Source organism: Anser brachyrhynchus (assembly GCF_964034855.1).
Source record: "Anser brachyrhynchus genome assembly, chromosome: 5".
Taxonomy (NCBI): Eukaryota; Metazoa; Chordata; class Aves; order Anseriformes; family Anatidae; genus Anser; species Anser brachyrhynchus.
This window is the reverse complement of record NC_137699.1, coordinates 40,080,233-40,099,015: the sequence shown is the minus strand read 5'-3', so window position 1 is coordinate 40,099,015 and position 18,783 is coordinate 40,080,233. Positions and strand designations below refer to the sequence as shown.

At 36.3% G+C, this 18,783-nt stretch overlaps 1 protein-coding gene across 19 annotated transcripts in view; it reads left to right on the top strand.

Moving 5' to 3' along the window:
• RALGAPA1 (Ral GTPase activating protein catalytic subunit alpha 1) overlaps nucleotides 1-18,783 on the top strand; it is a 132,567-nt gene that overhangs the window by 50,851 nt on the left and 62,933 nt on the right. For 14 of the 19 annotated variants that reach the window (XM_080594877.1, XM_080594879.1, XM_080594888.1 and 11 more), the window contains 11 exons: nucleotides 910-1,126; nucleotides 1,976-2,176; nucleotides 2,249-2,425; nucleotides 5,596-5,748; nucleotides 7,275-7,468; nucleotides 7,594-7,692; nucleotides 7,796-7,951; nucleotides 9,520-9,648; nucleotides 10,700-10,825; nucleotides 11,507-11,565; nucleotides 15,869-15,977. In XM_080594877.1, the coding sequence (XP_080451003.1) occupies nucleotides 910-1,126; nucleotides 1,976-2,176; nucleotides 2,249-2,425; nucleotides 5,596-5,748; nucleotides 7,275-7,468; nucleotides 7,594-7,692; nucleotides 7,796-7,951; nucleotides 9,520-9,648; nucleotides 10,700-10,825; nucleotides 11,507-11,565; nucleotides 15,869-15,977 (1,620 nt within the window). The remainder of the gene's footprint in view (nucleotides 1-909; nucleotides 1,127-1,975; nucleotides 2,177-2,248; nucleotides 2,426-5,595; nucleotides 5,749-7,274; nucleotides 7,469-7,593; nucleotides 7,693-7,795; nucleotides 7,952-9,519; nucleotides 9,649-10,699; nucleotides 10,826-11,506; nucleotides 11,566-15,868; nucleotides 15,978-18,783) is intronic. The other 5 variants (XM_080594890.1, XM_080594887.1, XM_080594891.1 and 2 more) reach the window with 3 other exon arrangements.

Here is an 18,783-nt window from a genome sequence, read left to right as displayed (position 1 = left end):
TTTTAAAACAAAGTACCAAGTTATTAAGATTACTTTTAGATTATGGATCTATTGAACACTAAATCCTTATATTTTGTCAGACTTGTCATTCTGAGTAAATCTCTAATTAGTAGCAAGATGGTGATGGGAAAAGAAGTGACTAGACCTAATGTAAGTCACCTTCAGTCTCTTAGTTTACAATGTGTAAAGATTTCAAGCCATTTCGTAAAAGATCATAAATTTCTACATTTATCTTTGCTCCTTCTCAAACAAACAGTCCTACTTTCCACAGTCCTTTGCACTCCATGAAGAGTGGCTTAAAGAAAAGACTTGAGTAGAACAGCTTACTTTTACATGAACAAATCTGTATGCGTTATTTCTTGTATATGCTTTTTTTGCCTTAAGTCAATACTAAGTTTTGGCTTAATCATAAGAAAATTAGATGTGGATTAGAAAATTCATTTGCTTGTGGTGTACATTAAATTTTTGCTTATAGCGTCATAGTCTGTAAGCCAGAAAACACCATATTTCTTGAAATCCTTTTTCTGCTTGTGCCTGAAACAAAAGTTAACAAGTCTTGTTTAGTAATTTAGAATAATTTGGAGATAATGCACTTTACTATTTTTTTCTGAAGTCTTATATAAGTGCAGCTCATTTTAGTCTGAATCCGTGTCTTTTAAAATATGTTCCCAAACATCTGTTGTGCAAATAGAATTTATATGTATGAAATTGTGTGACTACCTAGGTTCTTCACTTTCTGCTGTCTGGGGTTTTAGGAAGTCTTGGCTATGTAAGATGATGACAATTTTTGGTTTAGGTATTTGTCAACTGTTTGTTATATACTGACATTTGCAAATGACATTTGCTTTTTCCATTGTATGTAAATAAGCCATCCAAGGTTGTAAACTACTTTGTCTCTTCAATGTTTAGAATGTGACAAGACGAGGAAGCAGTCCTGGCAGCCTGGAAGTTCCAAAAGACCTTCCTGATGTATTGAACAAACAGAACCAAATGCGTCCTATAGACGACCCAGGCGTGCCATCCGAATGGACATCGCCTGCTAGTGCAGGCAGCAGTGACCTCATCAGTTCAGATAGCCACTCTGACTCGTTCAGTGCTTTTCAGTATGATGGCCGCAAATTTGAAAGCAAGTATACTTTTTCAAAGTAGGAGCATTTTTGGTTGACTGCTTGTGAATTTCCTTTTCCGAGTTTTCTTTTTTAAGTTATATGCCAGCAGTCTTTTGTAAAAAGAGCTTATTTTGATTCCCCTCAGAAATTACTAGTAAGTTAATGGAGCAAGCAGGGTTCTTGAGAGAATCGTTTTTATAGTATATGAATAAAACAGCACTGAAACATTGCTGTACAAAAGCTAAACAGTGCTCAGAAGTTAGAAAGCAGTATTTATTGTCTTTTCTCTGGAGTGTATCTGCGTTTTATGCACAAAATGTAAAAATGAAAGACTGCTTACTTCAGAATTTATTTCAATTCTTTTGAAAAATTTAGGTAGAAGGTAAAGAAGGCCATCTGATATTATTACAGTGGTCTTTTTGTAGCTGTAGATTAATCAAGATACTAAATGTAATATCATAAAATTAGTATGCTATTGTAATAACTTAGTATGCTTTTCATTCATTTCATGCATCTGTTCCCACTCTTACTCATATGAAGGGGTTATTGTAGTTGCTTGGAATTATGTTTTCATGTATTACAAAAGGGAGAAATAACGTTTGTATGCCAGAAGTATTTATTGACAAAATTGCAATTTTTGTATATATAGTTGTTATGTAACTAAGTGATGTTATTTAACTACATTTGAGCATGATATTTTGTCTTAAGTGTTGAAAAAAACATTAGCCAGAATGCCATTTGCTGTAATATTTGTAGTTTGAAGTTAGTACTTTAATGAAAAACTTGGCTATTTCTTTCATTTTACAGATTTTGCATATAAACTTCTTAATGTATGTTTCCATTATTTTTACTTTATTCTCATTTAGGTACACTTACAGCGACTAAGCAGAATACAGGACATGCAATAGGAGTGTCTTCTCCAGAAGTTCAGTCACAGTTTTGTGACAGAAATGAGAATGTCCATAATAGCCAATTACTTTCTGCTTTTACATCTTATGTAAATTGTGCAACAGTGTGTTGGAAGCATAGGAGATGTACATACAAGTTTTACATGGAAGATTTTGGAGGTGCTAGGCTTTTGTATTTTATATTAGTGGTATTTTTAAATTGTCAGTTAATACAACACTTTCCTCATACAGATTTCAGCTTTGGCACCGAGGCAGGGACACCAGCTTCCACTGATGTTGATGCAATTTCAGGACAACAACAGAGTGCCGAGGAGCAAGAAGTAGCCAGTCTAACTACACTCCACATAGATTCGGAAACAAGTAGTCTCAATCAGCAACCATTGTCTGCTGAAGCTGCAACTATTACTGGTAAAGTAGTTAAAAAAATAATCATTTTTTTTCAGAATTTCTCCACCCATCCTGAAGAATACAAGGTTCAGGTTCTGTGATGAATCTATATTCTGTATAAAACAATTCTTGGAATTCAGTTACTGTTTGATTGCAATAGAACACTAATGTGTGAAATAACAATTGGAAATATTTTCATTGACTTAGCTATATACATAATCCGTTTCTTGATGCTAAATGTGTTTTAAACCCTTCATGAGAAAATCTATGTAATTATCAGAGAGAAAATGTACCACAAAGTGTAAGCTAGATCTTACCAGTGTCCTTATATTACTGGTTGCCAAATAGCTAGTTTTGAGTAAGTTATTTTTTCTTGAAAGGATTTGCAAGTGCTTTCAAACCAGTGCACAGAAGTCCTATGCAATTCTTTTGTTTACACCCATATTAACCTCTCTCCATATTGTCTGTTGTTAAACTTGGAACTTTCAATATGCAGAATATTATTGTAACATGTAAGATCAGCTTCCATTTGTGTAACTTAATTCTTTTTCTTTTAGGGTTTTCCCTGTTTTGTCATAAAAGTAAGCCTGTAATGAACCAAACCAGTGTTTCACAACCTCAGTCAAACTTGAGGCTCTGCCAATTTATTTTGCAACTATTTCTTGAGAAAGAGAGAGGATTAACAATTAGATTAACAGCTATCAAGTGATGCAGTTAACCCAAATTGAATGGGCTGCTTTCTGAAAGAGAGAATCTCCCTCTCTCAGAAGTATTTGGAAGAAAGGTCTCTCAACATATTTTATGAATGAGACTTGAAGACATCCATAGTCATTTTTATACTACTTGTTCCATAACCGTTAAGCGCTACCATGCCTATCACAATCCTGGGAACAAGTACTGATTTGTCTGTGAAAGCTTACACCTACCTACAGTGTCCTGTTCTCTGTGACAAATCAAACTTCATTTTCAGAGATACTGAAAAGACCATCTTTCCTTGCAGCTATTTTCATATTGTGAAATTGCCTTTCTGCTGAAAAAGTATGATATTAGCTTTTTCAGTGTAGTTGTTTAGCTTGTTCAGCAGTGATCAGCTTGACTTTTATTCTCTTCACTTTTCTCTTTGCTGTGTGCTTGTTGAGAGTCCTCACAGAAAATGTTGTCTGTTTGTTTCTGTGTTAATGATTTCATTACTGTTTGGTGTTTTTGTCTAAGTTTGCACTATAATTGTTAAGATTGCAATTAATGACGGAGTTGTCCATTGAGAAAGTTCCGTGGCTGTCTTTTCTTGTTGTTTGGACCACTGTTTTAGAGAGGCAGCTTTTGTGTGTCATTTGTATCAGTTAAATGCAAGGTTTCCTGAGAGGAAGACTTGTGCACTTTTACCGTCTGTCTCTGTCTGACTGTTCCATGCCCCCAACAGTGTTGGAACCCATTGTCTAATTTCTGCTAAATTGACATATTAGAAGAAAACAGAAGGGGTTTTTTTTGAAATTTTATGAAAGATAGGCAGCTGTATAGTGAAAACCACATGTATGAAGAAGAGTCCTATGACAGGGAGACTGCAATGTGAATTCTCTTTATTAGATACCAGAAAATCCATGCAGAAGCTCAACTTCAAAGCACACTCATAGGAAACCAGTTTTCAGTAGTTCTGCTGCTCAGAAACCTACTTGTTTCTAAACACGTTTGAGGGTTTGGGGAAAGAAAATTTCTTCTTCGCATATAGGCATTATTTCATATTCTTAGCAAATGACTGAGTTTAATATAGACTGCTGTTTACTAGTCTCGGAACAAGTTGAACCCATAGTATTCCCTGTCAAATTTGAATCCATGTATGCTGGGGTATCTTCTAGTACTTCTTAGATGACTCCAGTAGTTTAGTAATTTTTCCATAATTATGTCTGCCCATTATTTTCCATTATATGAAGGTCTGTTTCCCTTTCCCTCTCTTTTTGTCTCCCCACCCTATCGCTTTTTCTCTGGACCTATTTCAGTTGTCTTAGTGAGCAGAATGGAGAAGTAGGAAAAGGTTTCTTTGAATATCTTTAAATGTGTATTTTATATTATCTTTGTGTGTATGTGGAAAACAAGTGATCAGTAATGAGTGGAGAATATAATTTAACTGTTGAGTTAAACAGTCATCTGTGTGTGAAGGAGTAGTGGAAAAGGAAAGGCACTACCACAGTTTATCATTTACAGAAATTAATGACATTCATATGTATGTCCCTCTCTCCTGCATAGAGGTGTTGATTTAAACATGGTAAAAGTTGCATTACCTTTGTCATATAAAACAGATAGAAACCTTTGCAGTTTAACAATTTAAGTTCATTTACCACAATTTCTGTTCTGATAACACTTCACATTTTCTATCAAGTTCCTTAAACAATGTAATTTTGTTCAGAAGAAAGTACATTTGACAGCCCAATAATTTGGGGAAAATACTCTTAAGAGCCTCATTTTTGATTTGCTATCCCTAAAGTCCAATTAAACTTGTTTAGCAGAAGATAGTGCAGAAGAAAAACACAAGTACCAGCTCCCTCCCCCTCTGTAGGTATCTCAGTAGAGATCAAGTAGTTGCCTAGAGAGGTTGCCCAGTGGTGATCACAGAAAGATGCCTTTGCAGCACTGCCAAACTTGTATTATTCTGTCTTAGAGGAAATAACATTCCTTGCACTATATAGAACATTCCTTCCATATGGATTTTCTAATCACCAGATAAACATCAAAGAATATCAGTTCCTGGTATGAGCTTTTATTTATAAATTAACTTGTATGCATCCATAAACCTGGAAAAATAGTTGTTCCAGCAAAATTTCTGTTTAAATAATTTGCTGGAGAGAAATTTAGATGAAGGAATATAGAGAGAAATTTGACTGATTCAGAGCACTGAAAGTGCTGCAGAATAAACGCGTTTAAAATGTTTTGGACTTAAAATGGAACTCTGTTAATCCATTTGACTATCTGATTTTGATGTTCATCTCTCAGCTTTCCTGCATGTAATTTGTTGTCTTTTGGAGCACCATTCACAGGGAGATGTGCTTACAGTTTTTATAACTTTTCTTTTTTTTTTTTTTGGACAGATTTGGTATACTAAAGTAGTTCAGTTTATTTTAATGCTATGTTTAGTCAACATTTCAGCTCAAGAAAATAGAAAAGGCTTTTAAGGTAACTGTTAAAAATTGCATTTGCAGGCTCTGAAAGTGCTTCTCCAATCCAATCTGCTCTTGGATCCCGATCACAGACACCCTCTCCTGCCACTCTTCATGCAGATCATATTGAGCAGAAGGATCTGCAGCTGGATGAGAAGCTCCACCACTCTGTTTTACAGACGCCAGATGACCTAGGCAGTATCTGGAATAGAAACTATAAACCTGTTTTTTTTTTTTTCCTTTCCGATGCAATATAGTGAAGTAGCTAGTATCCCATTAGCTGTAGACAATCCTGTACAAGTCCATTTCATCTGCACTTTTAAAAATATTTAATTGCAGTTATTTTCTTTAAAAGAAAACAAAACGCTTTTTGTCTTGCATTTCATTGGAACTATTTGCAGTAGATTACTGGTCCACACATTAATAATTGTTCTTTTTGATATGTAGAGTTGTGCCAACTTGACCTGCTATGTGGTCCTCCCATGGACAGTTCTATCATTAATGTACAAGTAATAAGACACGATTTTTAAGTAGTGTTTTAATTTCTTCTTGGAATATCTGTTGTTTTCCCTTTATTGTTTATAGAATATATATATAAAATTACTTTATTAATCAAATTCTAGATTATGTTTTGTAATGTAAATACAAAGTTCCCATTTCTCCCATATTTCATCTCATGGAAACAGAATAGTGTCTGATGCATATTTCAGGCCCTTTTCTTTTAAGTAGCCTACTGATGGACAGAAATGCCATCATTTTGCTTTATGCTTTGAAATCTACAACCCAGAAACCATTAGTGTCTCTACCACAGTGGTCCAGATCTTCAAAAGAAGAAGCTATGTGATAAGGCTGAATTCAGATTTCATTTTAATTTTGTATGCCGGTGGGAGCTGCAAGATTTTCAGAAGATCTCAGCAGGTTCTGGTGCTGAGGTGTTTTGAAAATAAGTGTGAGAGGGACAAGAGGAAAAATCTGGATACCTGCAGCTTTAAAACTGTGGCTCTTCAGCTGGTTTGGTGTGTTTGTGTAGCCACATCAAGAGCGAGCCATTGTAATATATCATTTTTCTTTGTACGGATGAACTGAAATGAACAGACCTTCCACCTAAAAAGACTGTTCATTCATATAATGTGTAGAGATAATGTGTACTGATGTGTAGAGAGAACTGGTTGAGAGTAAGACTGCATGGTGCTAAGTACTGAATGTTGCCTCTCAGTCATACAAATTTACCACTTAAAGAACATTACCCAGAGACAGCAGTTTACTCCCATCTTTCTCTTCAATTTGCAAGTAAAATACATGAATAGTAGATTCTAAGGAAAATCACCTTTCTGTTTTATTGGAAAAAAGTATAAAGTTGAAATGTAACTATGCTTGGAGGGAGGCAAGTGGAGTTCTGGAGATTCATTGACTCCAAAAAATTGAGAAACTTCTTATAAAAGTATTGGCCCTGTGAGGTCCATCAGATTAGTATTAGGGCTGCAGCAGTGACCTAGATTGTTACTTATGAAATGAACATAAGAAACAGATCAATTCTTTTAGAGAGTTTGAAAGTAGATTTATAGTTAAACATTTTTGAGATGGCTTAATGGGTAAGAAATATCTTGCTCTAAAAGCCTTTTTCCCTTTGGTTTTAAGAAAACTGTGTATGTAATAGTTATAGCAGAACTTCTCTTTCTCTGAAGAAGTAGGTCTCACTGTACTTTTTTCTTCCATTACAGAAACTAGTGAATTTCCCTCAGAATGTTGCAGTGTGATGGCTGGGGGAACACTTACAGGATGGCATGCAGATGTTGCTACTGTGATGTGGAGGCGGATGCTAGGAATTTTGGGGGATGTCAACAGCATCATGGATCCAGAAATTCATGCCCAGGTTTTTGATTACCTCTGTGAACTGTGGCAGAATCTGGCCAAGGTAAAAGAACTGAACATCTTCTCCAAGTTGATCTGATTGGTCAGGATTTTCAGAGGGAAAAAACATCACCTTATAGATTTCCCTTAAATGTTTTTATCTTCTTGTTTTGTTTTTGATGATTGCAGATAAGAGACAATCTTGGTATTTCAACAGATAATCTAACTTCACCATCTCCACCAGTTTTAATTCCACCACTAAGAATTCTAACACCTTGGCTGTTCAAGGTAAATTTGAGCACTGAGCAGTGAAACAGAAGCAAAAAATTGTGTAATGTGTGTAATTTACTTTTGTCTTCTATGAATAATAAACATTTTTCTAAAACTGTAGGCAACAATGCTGACTGATAAATACAAACAAGGCAAGCTACATGCTTATAAGCTCATTTGTAAGACAATGAAGCGAAGACAAGATGTATCTCCAAACAGGGATTTTTTAACTCATTTCTACAATATAATGCACTGTGGGCTTCTTCATGTTGATCAGGTAAGTTTAATTATGATATTCAAGTTAAAATAAATAGAACTAACAATTAAATTGTTTTGTTGGGAATACTGAATGGATTTTAGCTGAGTAATTTAACTTTGTCTTTAAAAATAGTTATGTGACTGATACTTTTTACAAGCTTTGATAACTGATTCTTGGTTGTAATCAGGAATGCTTTTTTTTGTAGTCCATTTCAAGCAAATAAGAGGGCAGAAAGGGTACTGTTTCTTTTTTTTACTGATATTATGGTACAGATTGAAGCATACAAGAATGAAGGAAGTAGATCTCTCTAACGTCTGCTCTTCTTCTTACATGCTCCCTGATGTAACAGTTCAGCTAGTGGAAAAGTAAATTGTGCTCACTGTATGTCTGGAGTAGTTTATTTCTACAGCAAGTATAGGAACCAGTAAAATGAGACATACTAAGTATATTTAATCGAGGGAGTAGATCTTTATAAGATTTAATATGAAAAACTCTGAAAATACTGTATGGCTTAAACACTCTTTTTAGAGGCGTACATCAGAGGTGTGAAAAAGTTGTTTTTGTGATCTTTTTAGGTGAGCACTTGAAGGTATGGGGAGAACAAAAGTTCAAACATCCCTTTTTGGTTAGCTGGGCTAACCAGAACTACTTTAAAATTATTCCACAGACAGCTATAGATAGGACAGATCTCCTATCTCTGTCTTCTAACAACTACTTTACTCTACTTTTCTTACTGGATTGAAAATCTTCATATAACATATTGCCATCTGCTGAATACCATTATTATTGGAGAATTATGTGGAGAGGGAAAAGGGTTCCCTTTTTGCCTAATCTTGGGATGTTTTTTAATACCGATTATATTTTACACTTTTTCTAATACTTTGAAAGGGAATGTATCGTGTACATTATTTTAAAAACTGCTTCATTAAGTCTACAATCACATAATATACCGTGTTGAATAACTATATACCAGGTATGTTATAAAACACTTTATTATAATTCTTTTATGGTTCCATAAAGGATATAGGTAAGAGCTTAATAGCTTTCTCAAAGTTATAGTCAGGTGACACTTGTTGGAGGGGATTTAAGCATGCTGTTAAGAAGGTATGAGCAACTTGATGTAGTGGGTGGTATCCTTGCCTATGGCAGTGGGGTTGGAACTAGATGATCTCCAAGGTCCCTTCCTATCCAGCCATTCTATGATTCTATGTAATAAGTGGTTATCTCACTATCTCTCCTCTGTAGATATTTAAATGAACTGTTAGTCATCTATCAAACTGTTTAAATGTAAATGGATATAAGATGGGACCTGGTGCCAAGCTGGTGCAGTAGTGTCCAAAGTTGAATCTATAAAGTTAATCTGTAAAGTATACCACAGCTTACTTGTATTAATATGAATATTCATAATGAATATATCTTTTTAGTGCTACACCTTCTTCAGTAATGAGAATTTAGAGTGTCATAATTGCTCCAATGAATTTGCATGCTTTTTTACTCTCAAGCTTCAGTAAATATCTGCCTTTTTTCATTCAATGTTTATCTTCTTGACATTCTTCTTTTCCTTTTTTCCTTCTTCCTCTTGCAAGGATATTGTCAATACAATCATCAAGCACTGCTCTCCTCAGTTCTTTTCACTTGGTTTGCCTGGTGCCACCATGCTTATTATGGATTTCATTGTGGCAGCAGGAAGAGTGGCAGCTTCTTCTTTTCTCAATGTAAGTGCTCATCAGATCATTCTCATTTATGGGCAAATAGGAAGGATATGAAGAAAACTGAGCAATATTTTTCCTTGGCTAGGGGTTCGTTTGTCTCCAGACGTCAGTGTAACAGTTAGCAAATACAGATATTGTCAGTGCTTCACTCTAGAACACTACACATGCAAGTCCTCTACAGAAAATGTAATGCAAAGAATGCAAAAATTACTGTTGAAACAGTAATTTGGGAGTCCTAGGATTTCTGACTGCTTTAAAATGTTTTAAAATACATGTCAATTTAGACTGTAACTTAATTTTAGAAGTATGTATATATGTGTATATAGATATATTTGTATACTGGATATGTATGCATATATAAATACATTTCTATATCTAGTATATATATACAGTATATACAAGTATATCTATATACACACTGCAATGACTTTCATACTCTGGCTTAAGAACTCGTGTATCTGATAGTGTTGGCCTTTTCAGATGTCTCTCTGATATTGTTACCTAGGCATCTTCAGCCTTGTATGGTGATATTGATATGATTACCTAGGTTTTGTTGACCTTGCATGCCTGTGCTCTCTCAAAGGTCCACAGTACTCCCCTCCAGTTGTCAGCAACTTTTGGCTGTTTCTCAAATCATTCTCCCTTTAAATCACCTGTGAAATGTAGCTTCCCTTAAGACACTATCAAAGCTGACCTTCGTCGTCTTCTTATACCGTTATCTGTCACATCCAGCAGTCTCATGTCACATCCAGTATTTTTCCACATCCAGTTCAATTAGCTTAACCTAAGACCCAAGCCTAGTTAGCCGCTCAGTCATTTGTCTGTTGTCCTAACAATTCCTCCAGTTCCCTTTGGCCAGCTTGGAAAATGGGAACAGGGAGTGTGCATGAGTAGCAATCCATGGGGCTATGGTCTCAGTTTACTCAGCTTTGCAGAATTTGGAGAAGGAGAAAGGAGATAGCTGTGCTAGTCATTGTTCTTTATTAAGGCAGCTAGAAATGTCACCTTCCTGTGATTGCAGTAAGAATACTCCTCACATTTTTTTTTCTTTTAGGCACCAAGAGTTGAAGCACAAGTTCTTTTAGGATCTCTTGTCTGTTTTCCCAATTTATATCATGAACTACCAGCTCTTCACCCAAACATTCCGGACATTGCTGTGTCTCAGTTTACAGATGTTAAGGTAGGAAATTAAGTATATGTGGATAGTATTCAACCACCAAGTATATTTTTAATATGATGATGTTCCAGGAAATATTAACTACAATTTTAAGATTCTAAATTTTTTCACACGTCATTTCAAATAGATTATAAGGCTTAAGATTACAAAAAATCTTGTAAAACTTTATACTTCTAAACGTACTGATAGTTGAGTCAGAATTCTTCCTGACATTGTTCTTAAGGCACTGTAATCATTTCTTCTGCAGATACTTCCAAAGACTTCTTTAATTAATATAGTTTTGATTGGGAAGAATATGATTGTTTAATACCTACCTCAAAGTGACCAGTAGATACTTTGTGTAATATCCTTCATGGCTATTCACAGAAGCTAGCTTTAGGGAGATCATTTTTTTGTTTGTCTGTTTTGTTTGATTTCCCCCCCCCCCCCCCCATGATACATTATGAAAATATGTTGGATGAACAGTTAATTAGCAGAAATTATGACAGTAACCTGTGGAATATTCTTGGGGTAGCACAATAATGAGCATTTGGGACAGATGAGAAGCTTGGAGTAGGAGCAAGCAAACAGTTTGTCTGACCATAAATCTAGGGACTCAGCTAAGCTACGTGCCTGTGTGCTATAATAAAATTCTAATTTCCTAAGATTTCATGTGACAGAGGAGTATTTTCATCTTTGTTTTAGGAGCTCATAATTAAAACTGTGTTAAGCTCAGCAAGAGAGGAACCGTCTGGTCCTGCACGGTAGGTCAGAAAACAAAAATACAAAAAGAGCTTCTACATTAATAGCTATATATATATATATATATATATATATATATATATAAAATATTGTTTTGAAGAAAATATATTGGAGACTGTAAAGTAAAACTTTGTATGTATTTTATTCATGTTTTTCTTCATCACTATCAAAACTGTCACCCACCATGTTAATTCAAACTTGTTTGTAAATAGAGATAATAAAACAAAAGACATTATGTGTCAGACCAGAGGTTGACAGTAGTCCTTTCTCTGACAGTGGATGATAGAAGAAGGTGTAAATATGAGTAAGAGCGTAAGCTTTATGCTCTCCCATGCTAACCTGTTTTTCAGCTCAGGAATTTTCTGCATTAGAAGGGGCACTTTTGAGTTTGATTAAGGCCAAGATTATTTATGAAGGAGGTATGGTTATCTTTTATTAGACCACATTATATGGAAAAACAGAAATAATCCAAGGTACTTGAGTTCTTCTTTACAGTACGGAAGTGAAGTAGATAACATTGAGCTATGCATTAAACTGGGAACAACTGCTGTGATGCTTAAAGCCTAAGCACATTCATCAAATAGAGAACTTCAAAGAAGATAGTTACCACTTTTCTTTACCATTTCTTAAATTACCTAGTGTTTTGCTCCTCCTTCCCAGTCCCCAGAGTTACAGGGTCCTGCATATGGGATTGGAATGGGAATCTGTAATGCCTACCAAGGAAGAGCACACCTTTGTGCCTTGTGTATTTGGATAGTGTCCATATATGTGATCAATTAATAGATTTTTGCTGAAAAAAATGCAAAATACGAGAAACACATGCCTGAAGAATGTTACAGAAAAAAATATTCATTGCACCTTAAACACCTTAAAATGTTTTGCTGGAAAACCAAGAGCAGTTTTTATTGGCCCATTTATCTGTTCTTCACTTGAGCTGGTAATATCTCCCAACACAAGAAAGGGAAGGGAAGGGAAGGGATGTCCTGAGATAATTTTAATTTAATTTTCATGTTCTTTTTTTTTTAAAAAAAAAAAAAAGAGCTCGAAAAGCATACACTCTCCATTCTGCTTTTGAAAAAGGTGTTTTAAATTCAGATGGTTCAGAACATTACTGCTTATTCTGTGGCAACTTCAGTTCTGGCAGTGTGGCTGGGAGGAGAAAAGCAACATTCTGCATGTCCTTATATCCTGTCTGACTGTGAGGGTTTGTATATAGGAACAGGAGGCACGTGTGCATGCCTGACCTTTCAGAATGCTGAGTGATCCTGCCCCCAAACTGCAGAGTTGGAGCACTGTATGTAATGGCATTAAACGAAGATTAAAAAGGAATAGATGTCCAGTGTCTCTTTGGGATATCTGTGCCCCTTTCCTTCTCCTGGAAGAGGGATGGGTATGTCTTCATTGTGGGGAGAATGATGTTTCCACAGCTCTTGAAGTCTGACAGCCTCACTCTTCAGGGGCAGTTTATCCACTGTCTCTTTGGGGAATCATCTCTCTGATACCATCTGCTTCACACAACAGTACAGAGTTCACCTGTGTTACAGTTTAGGTTACATTCAGGATATGCATTACAGTTCTGCCATGTCATCTCGGTGACTAGTCGAGACATAATTGTCTTTATAGTTTCCTAGCAGATAAGTTTCATGGAGCTTAGGTTCATAGCTTTGTATATCTCTAGCAAATCTGAGTGCTGTTATTGTTACCCGAGCTATGGGTCTATTCCTTATCTCTTCCACAGAGGCTCAGTGCCCTGCGTTACGTTGCATACTTGACCCAACTGAGCTTCAGGGGAGTCAGTTATCTGAAAATGCATTCTACTCTTAGATCTCCGTCTGTAAAGATTAATAACTGTGTTAATCAAATTCTTCTCCTACTCCTGACAGTCTGAAAAAGAAGCCTTAGGTTGATCACCTACGTGTTCATCTCTTCATCTTCTTGTGCTGTTAAGGCTGCGACTCTTCAGTCACAACATTGTAGGCACACAACTACACAGCTTTTCAGAGGCTACTCAAAATAACAATAGCTACCCTGGTGTTCTTGGTAGAAACCTCACAGACTCCTGGATATTTTGCAAATCAGTGTATGATCAGATGTAGAATGATTCTCAGTAGTCTGAAGAAAATTTTGAATTAGTAACATGGACTTAGAACTGCCTGCGCTTCTATATACTAAAGGTTTGTTTTCTGATTCAGCTTACACAAACTATGATTATTGTTGTATCCATGCTTTGCTCTTATTTTCTTTGGTTCAAAAAGTATTGAAACAACACGTGTTGTGGAAACAGCAGAAGCGTAGATTAGGAAGGGACCATGAGCATTTCCATAAGCTCCTCCTTTTCTGAGACAGAAGTGTATCTAAAACATTTCTGGTAGTAGTTTGCATAAAGCTTTCTGAAAATATTCTCAAAGAGGAAAATTACAAAAATCTTAGACTTCCAATATTTAACTTCTATGTTAGATAGTTTTTATTACTGGTATATAAGAGAATTGTTTACTGGAAATTAAACTCTCCAGTGCCTAACTATGTCAGAAGATTTCTTATCGTTTTCTTCCTTAATCGTGATTTAGAGTCAGTGAGCTCTTCAACTTTTCTTCCATATGTAATATTTCCCAAAAACCTTTCTCATTTTTGTCACTTTTCTTCTGAATTCCCTCATTCTTGTCTTTATTCTTAAATTGTATTATTCAAAATGGAGGCAGTGTTGCAATTGTGCTTTCAGCAACAGTGTACAAAGCAAGCATCTTATCTACACCCTCATTGTTGCACAGAATTCATTCCAAGATGTATTTTTGCAACCTATTAGCAATTTAACAATTCTTTGTAGATTTGAAATGTTTTTTGTACTACACATCTTCGTAGATATTTCTGTTTCTTTTTCTATTCCAGCATATGATTTTCCCTTCCCAGGTCTAATGTTTTGCTGTTCCCATGACTAGCTTTCTTCTTGTTGATTTTTGGATTGCTCTCCAATTTTATACAGATGATTTTGGATTCTGAAGCTGTTTCCAGAATATTTGCAGCCTGCTTCAACTTGTTCACATCTTTAGTTTTATTTCTGTAGTCTTTATTTTATCACTCAAGTGACTAGTAAAAGTACTGACTACACTTGGGCCCACAGTAAGTTCCTTCATGGTTGGCTTTTGAAATGACCCATCAATTTGGTTTTATATCATTGGTAATTATTTGAGTGCAGCTCTTCAATCAGTTGCATGCCTCCTATGCTGCTGTGGTTTCCAGTAGGCTGACCTTTCTTTATATGCTTATAAAAATAGTCATGTGGGACTAATTACGTTTGCTGTTTACCCTTTTTCACTAAGCTAAGTAGCCTGTGAAAGGAAGATTATAGTTTGGTTTGACGTGATTTATTCTCAGTAAGTCAACTTTGTCTGTTTCTTACCACCATATTTTCTTTTTTTTTTCTTTTTCATTTTACTTGTAATTTTTTATCTCTTCATATCAAAATTGGATAGATTATAATTGTCCATATTTAACCTTTCTCTCTTTTCTTAAGATACACAAAGTATTTCCTTTCCAGTTCAAGCATTCGTTTCCAGTTCCATGGAACTGGTTCTCCTTTAGTTTTTTAAGATAATTACAAATGATTCAGAGATTGCTTAAGCCTAACATTTCTGAGCAACTTTCATACATGTCTGCTTCTTTGAGCCCAGCTATCTAAATATACTTTACAATTTCCTTCTATATCACTGTTTTAAAAGAAACAGTGATAAATGTTATTTTAAATATTTAATCAAAATATGTACAGTCTCTAGCATTCATTTACTCCTCTTCCATTCATCCTTGTTTATTGCCAGTCTAAAAAAATGTAAATATCTATGGACAAATAACTTTCCCCTCTCCCATCTGTGTCCCAGAAACTCTAAAGAAGTATGTACAAACTCTCACACTGGGGAGGAAGGATCTTCAACCATAGTTTTTCCTTCGGCTTAAGAAAATACTTTTAAAAAATAAAATATTAATTCAAAATATTAATTTAAGAAATTAAAATATTTAAAAGAAATAAGAAAATATTTTGAATCCATAAAGCATATAGTGATTCAGTGGTACTTAATTGCTTTTAGATTTTCCAGTTTGTCCTTTTTCCTTTCTTGTGTTTTGACAGGGGTAGGTGGGATTTCTTACTCATTTTTTTACAGTTAGAAATTACAGAATTTTAAGTATTTGTTTAGTTCTTTTAGTAATTAAAATATTTCTTAGGTTTTAGCAGGGCATGTCATGAATTATAAAAATTATGCATATTTTTGAAGCATGTTTTTCAACTCTTTATCCTCCACCACTGTTTTGCAGATGTGTTGCTCTTTGCAGTCTTGGTATTTGGATCTGTGAGGAGCTAGTTCATGAATCCCATCATCCTCAGATTAAGGAAGCATTGAATGTGATTTGTGTTTCTTTAAAGGTGAGAGACTAACACTTTTACAATGTACATTATCTTACAGATACATTGCCTGTTCAAAATCATGATGACATTTTAGCATCCTTACTTCACAGTCTCATTTACAGTTCTTACAAAAGCATGAATTCAGTTTAATCGGTGGATTTCTAAACTCTTAATATTACCTGTATTATAATTCACTCTTACTTAAGTTTGGAGGAAATGGTGTGCTGGAACATGAGATAGTGGATTCTGTTTAATGTATATCATTAGCCACTTCACTTTGACCTTTACCCATGGGAATATAATAGTCCATCACCCCATCTTCTCATAAATAATCCTTGCAATTCAAGTTTCAACAAAAACACTGCTGGTTTTGTCTGACTTTGTCCAGCTATACCTCTTCCCACATCCTGTATCCAAGGTTCCATCAGGGCTTTCTGTATCTCTTTGTAACTAGCTGACTTCTTGCAAAACATCTAGGACTCTGTGGTGGGCTAAACTTTTCTAAGGGTCTAACTCCCAGCTGCTCACACATTCCCCCTCCTCAATAGGACAGGGGAAGAAAATAGGATGAAGAAGCTTGTGGATTGAGATTAAGACAGGGAGATTGCTTACCAGTTACTGTCATGCTCAAAACAGACTCAATGTGGGGTAAATTTGTTTAATTTATTGCCAGTTAAAATAATTTGTGTAGTGAGAAACAAAGATAAAAAAATTAAAACAACACCTTCCGCTGCCTTCCCCTTTCCCCAGGTTCAACTTCACTCCTTCATTCCCAGCTCCTTTACCTCCACCTATTCCCCCCACACAGAGAAGATAGGGGATTACAGTCAGTCCATAACAGTTCCATAGTGCAGGTCCTTCCCCTGGTTGCAGTCCTTCAGGATAAATCTGCTCCAGCGTGGGCTCTCTATGGTCTGCAGTTCCTTCAGGAAATATCCAATGCTCCTGCGTAGTGTCATCCACAAGCTGCAATATGGATATCTACTCTGGTGTGGTCTTTCCCACAGGCTGCTCTGGTGCCTCAACCATCATCTCCCTTCCTTCTTTTCTGACCTTGCTGTTTGCACTGTTGTTTCTCTTTTTTTTTTTTTCCTTTTTTTTTTCCCTCCTCCTTTCCCTCTGCCAGGGTGGCATTTTTGCCCTTTCTTAAGTATGTTTCCACAGAGGTGCCACACACTTGGCTGGTGGGCTCCACCATGCCTTGGGGTGGGTCTGTTGTGGACCTGTCTGGGACCTGCTGTGTCTGGGCAGCCCCTAGCCTATTCTCACAGAGCCCCCCCCATAGCACCTCCACTACCAAAATATTGCCATGGGCACTCAGTATAGATCCCTACAAAGACACTGGAATGCAGAAGTGTCAGAGTCTTTCCTGCTCCAACATTTAGAGATCTTCTGTCTAGACTAGACATGGGTGCCCAGGGAAATCACATTCCCCACTAATTGGTATCCTGTGTTCCCCAACTCTGATGAACAGTACTGTTGAACCCTCCATGGTACAGTCTCCTGACCCATTACAAAACAGAAAAGCCAGGGCAGAGAGGAAACTGAGGAAACTGGAAGGGATCCCAGTTTTGTGAGCCATCTGCCATCATATGCGAAAGACCTGTCCCAAGCCAAGTTAATGCCTCGTGCTCTTTGGTTGACAGAGCAGAGCATCCAGTGTAAGAGGGGGACAGGGAAGAAAGTGGAAAGGTGACAAAAGCTGAGGGCAAGCAGAATTTTCCCAAAGGTTCTCATGCTTCTTGCTTACCTGTCCTCTTGTCCCCACCAACAAAATCCCATTAGTATCGCTTCTTGGGCCTTGCTAGATGTTTAGAGGGAGGTAGAGCACTTAAGCCGCATGCATGGAAGCACTGGAAGATGTTTGATTTCCTGTGGTAAAATACTTCTCTGTGCTCGTTACCAGACAGAATCATGTAGGACCTGTTAAAAAAATCTGAATCTGAAGAGAGGTCAAGAGTTTGCATCAAAGTTTCTGTGATTAAACTACGTATTGAAAGGGAATAATGAGAACTCTAATTTTGGTGGAACGTAGAGAGGAGCTGTTTTTATGGTTATTATAAAAATGAATTTCCAGGTTTTAACAAAGCATGTCAAAGGACAGGGAGATCACTTATCAATTGCTGTTGCAGGCAAAACAGGGAACTCTCAACTTGGGGAAATGAATTTGCTGCCAATTAAAATAAATATTTAATTACCAATTTGGTTAGTCAGGGGAAAAAAAAAAGCCAAAAGCATTAAAATACATAGGTAAAACGCCTTTCCTACCCTGTTTCCCAAACTCAGCTTCACTCCAAATTCTTCTCCTCCTCTTCCAAGTTATCACTGCAGGTTACAGTCAGTCCCATCAGCAAGGCAACAAACAGCACAAGTTGAAGGGGTGTCTCTTTTCCTTCTCTCTCACCCTTTTCCCCTGCTCTAGTGCGTGCTCTCCAGAGGCTGCAGGGAATATCAGCCCTGGGACCAGCTGTGCATGACAAGGAGTAGCTCCTCACGTCTTCCCACAGTGGCCAACCATGCTGCCCCCTGCTACCAACACCTTGCCACCTAAACCCAATGCATTGGTTCTGAAAACAATTTGCAAGATAAAATTTTACAGTCTCTGGTAGTCACTGTGCCATTCTGCACAAACACCTTCACATTACATTATTGAAATCTGAATAATTTACTGGCTTGATATTAGCTGTTTTGTTTGAATCTGTTGGACATGGCTAGCATGCAGTGATTCTCACTTAGAAATGCAGCTTTCTCACATACAGTTTGTTCATTGTGGTGCAATGCCTATAAAATGTTTCTGAATAGATTTGATGTTATTTGTCTTTTG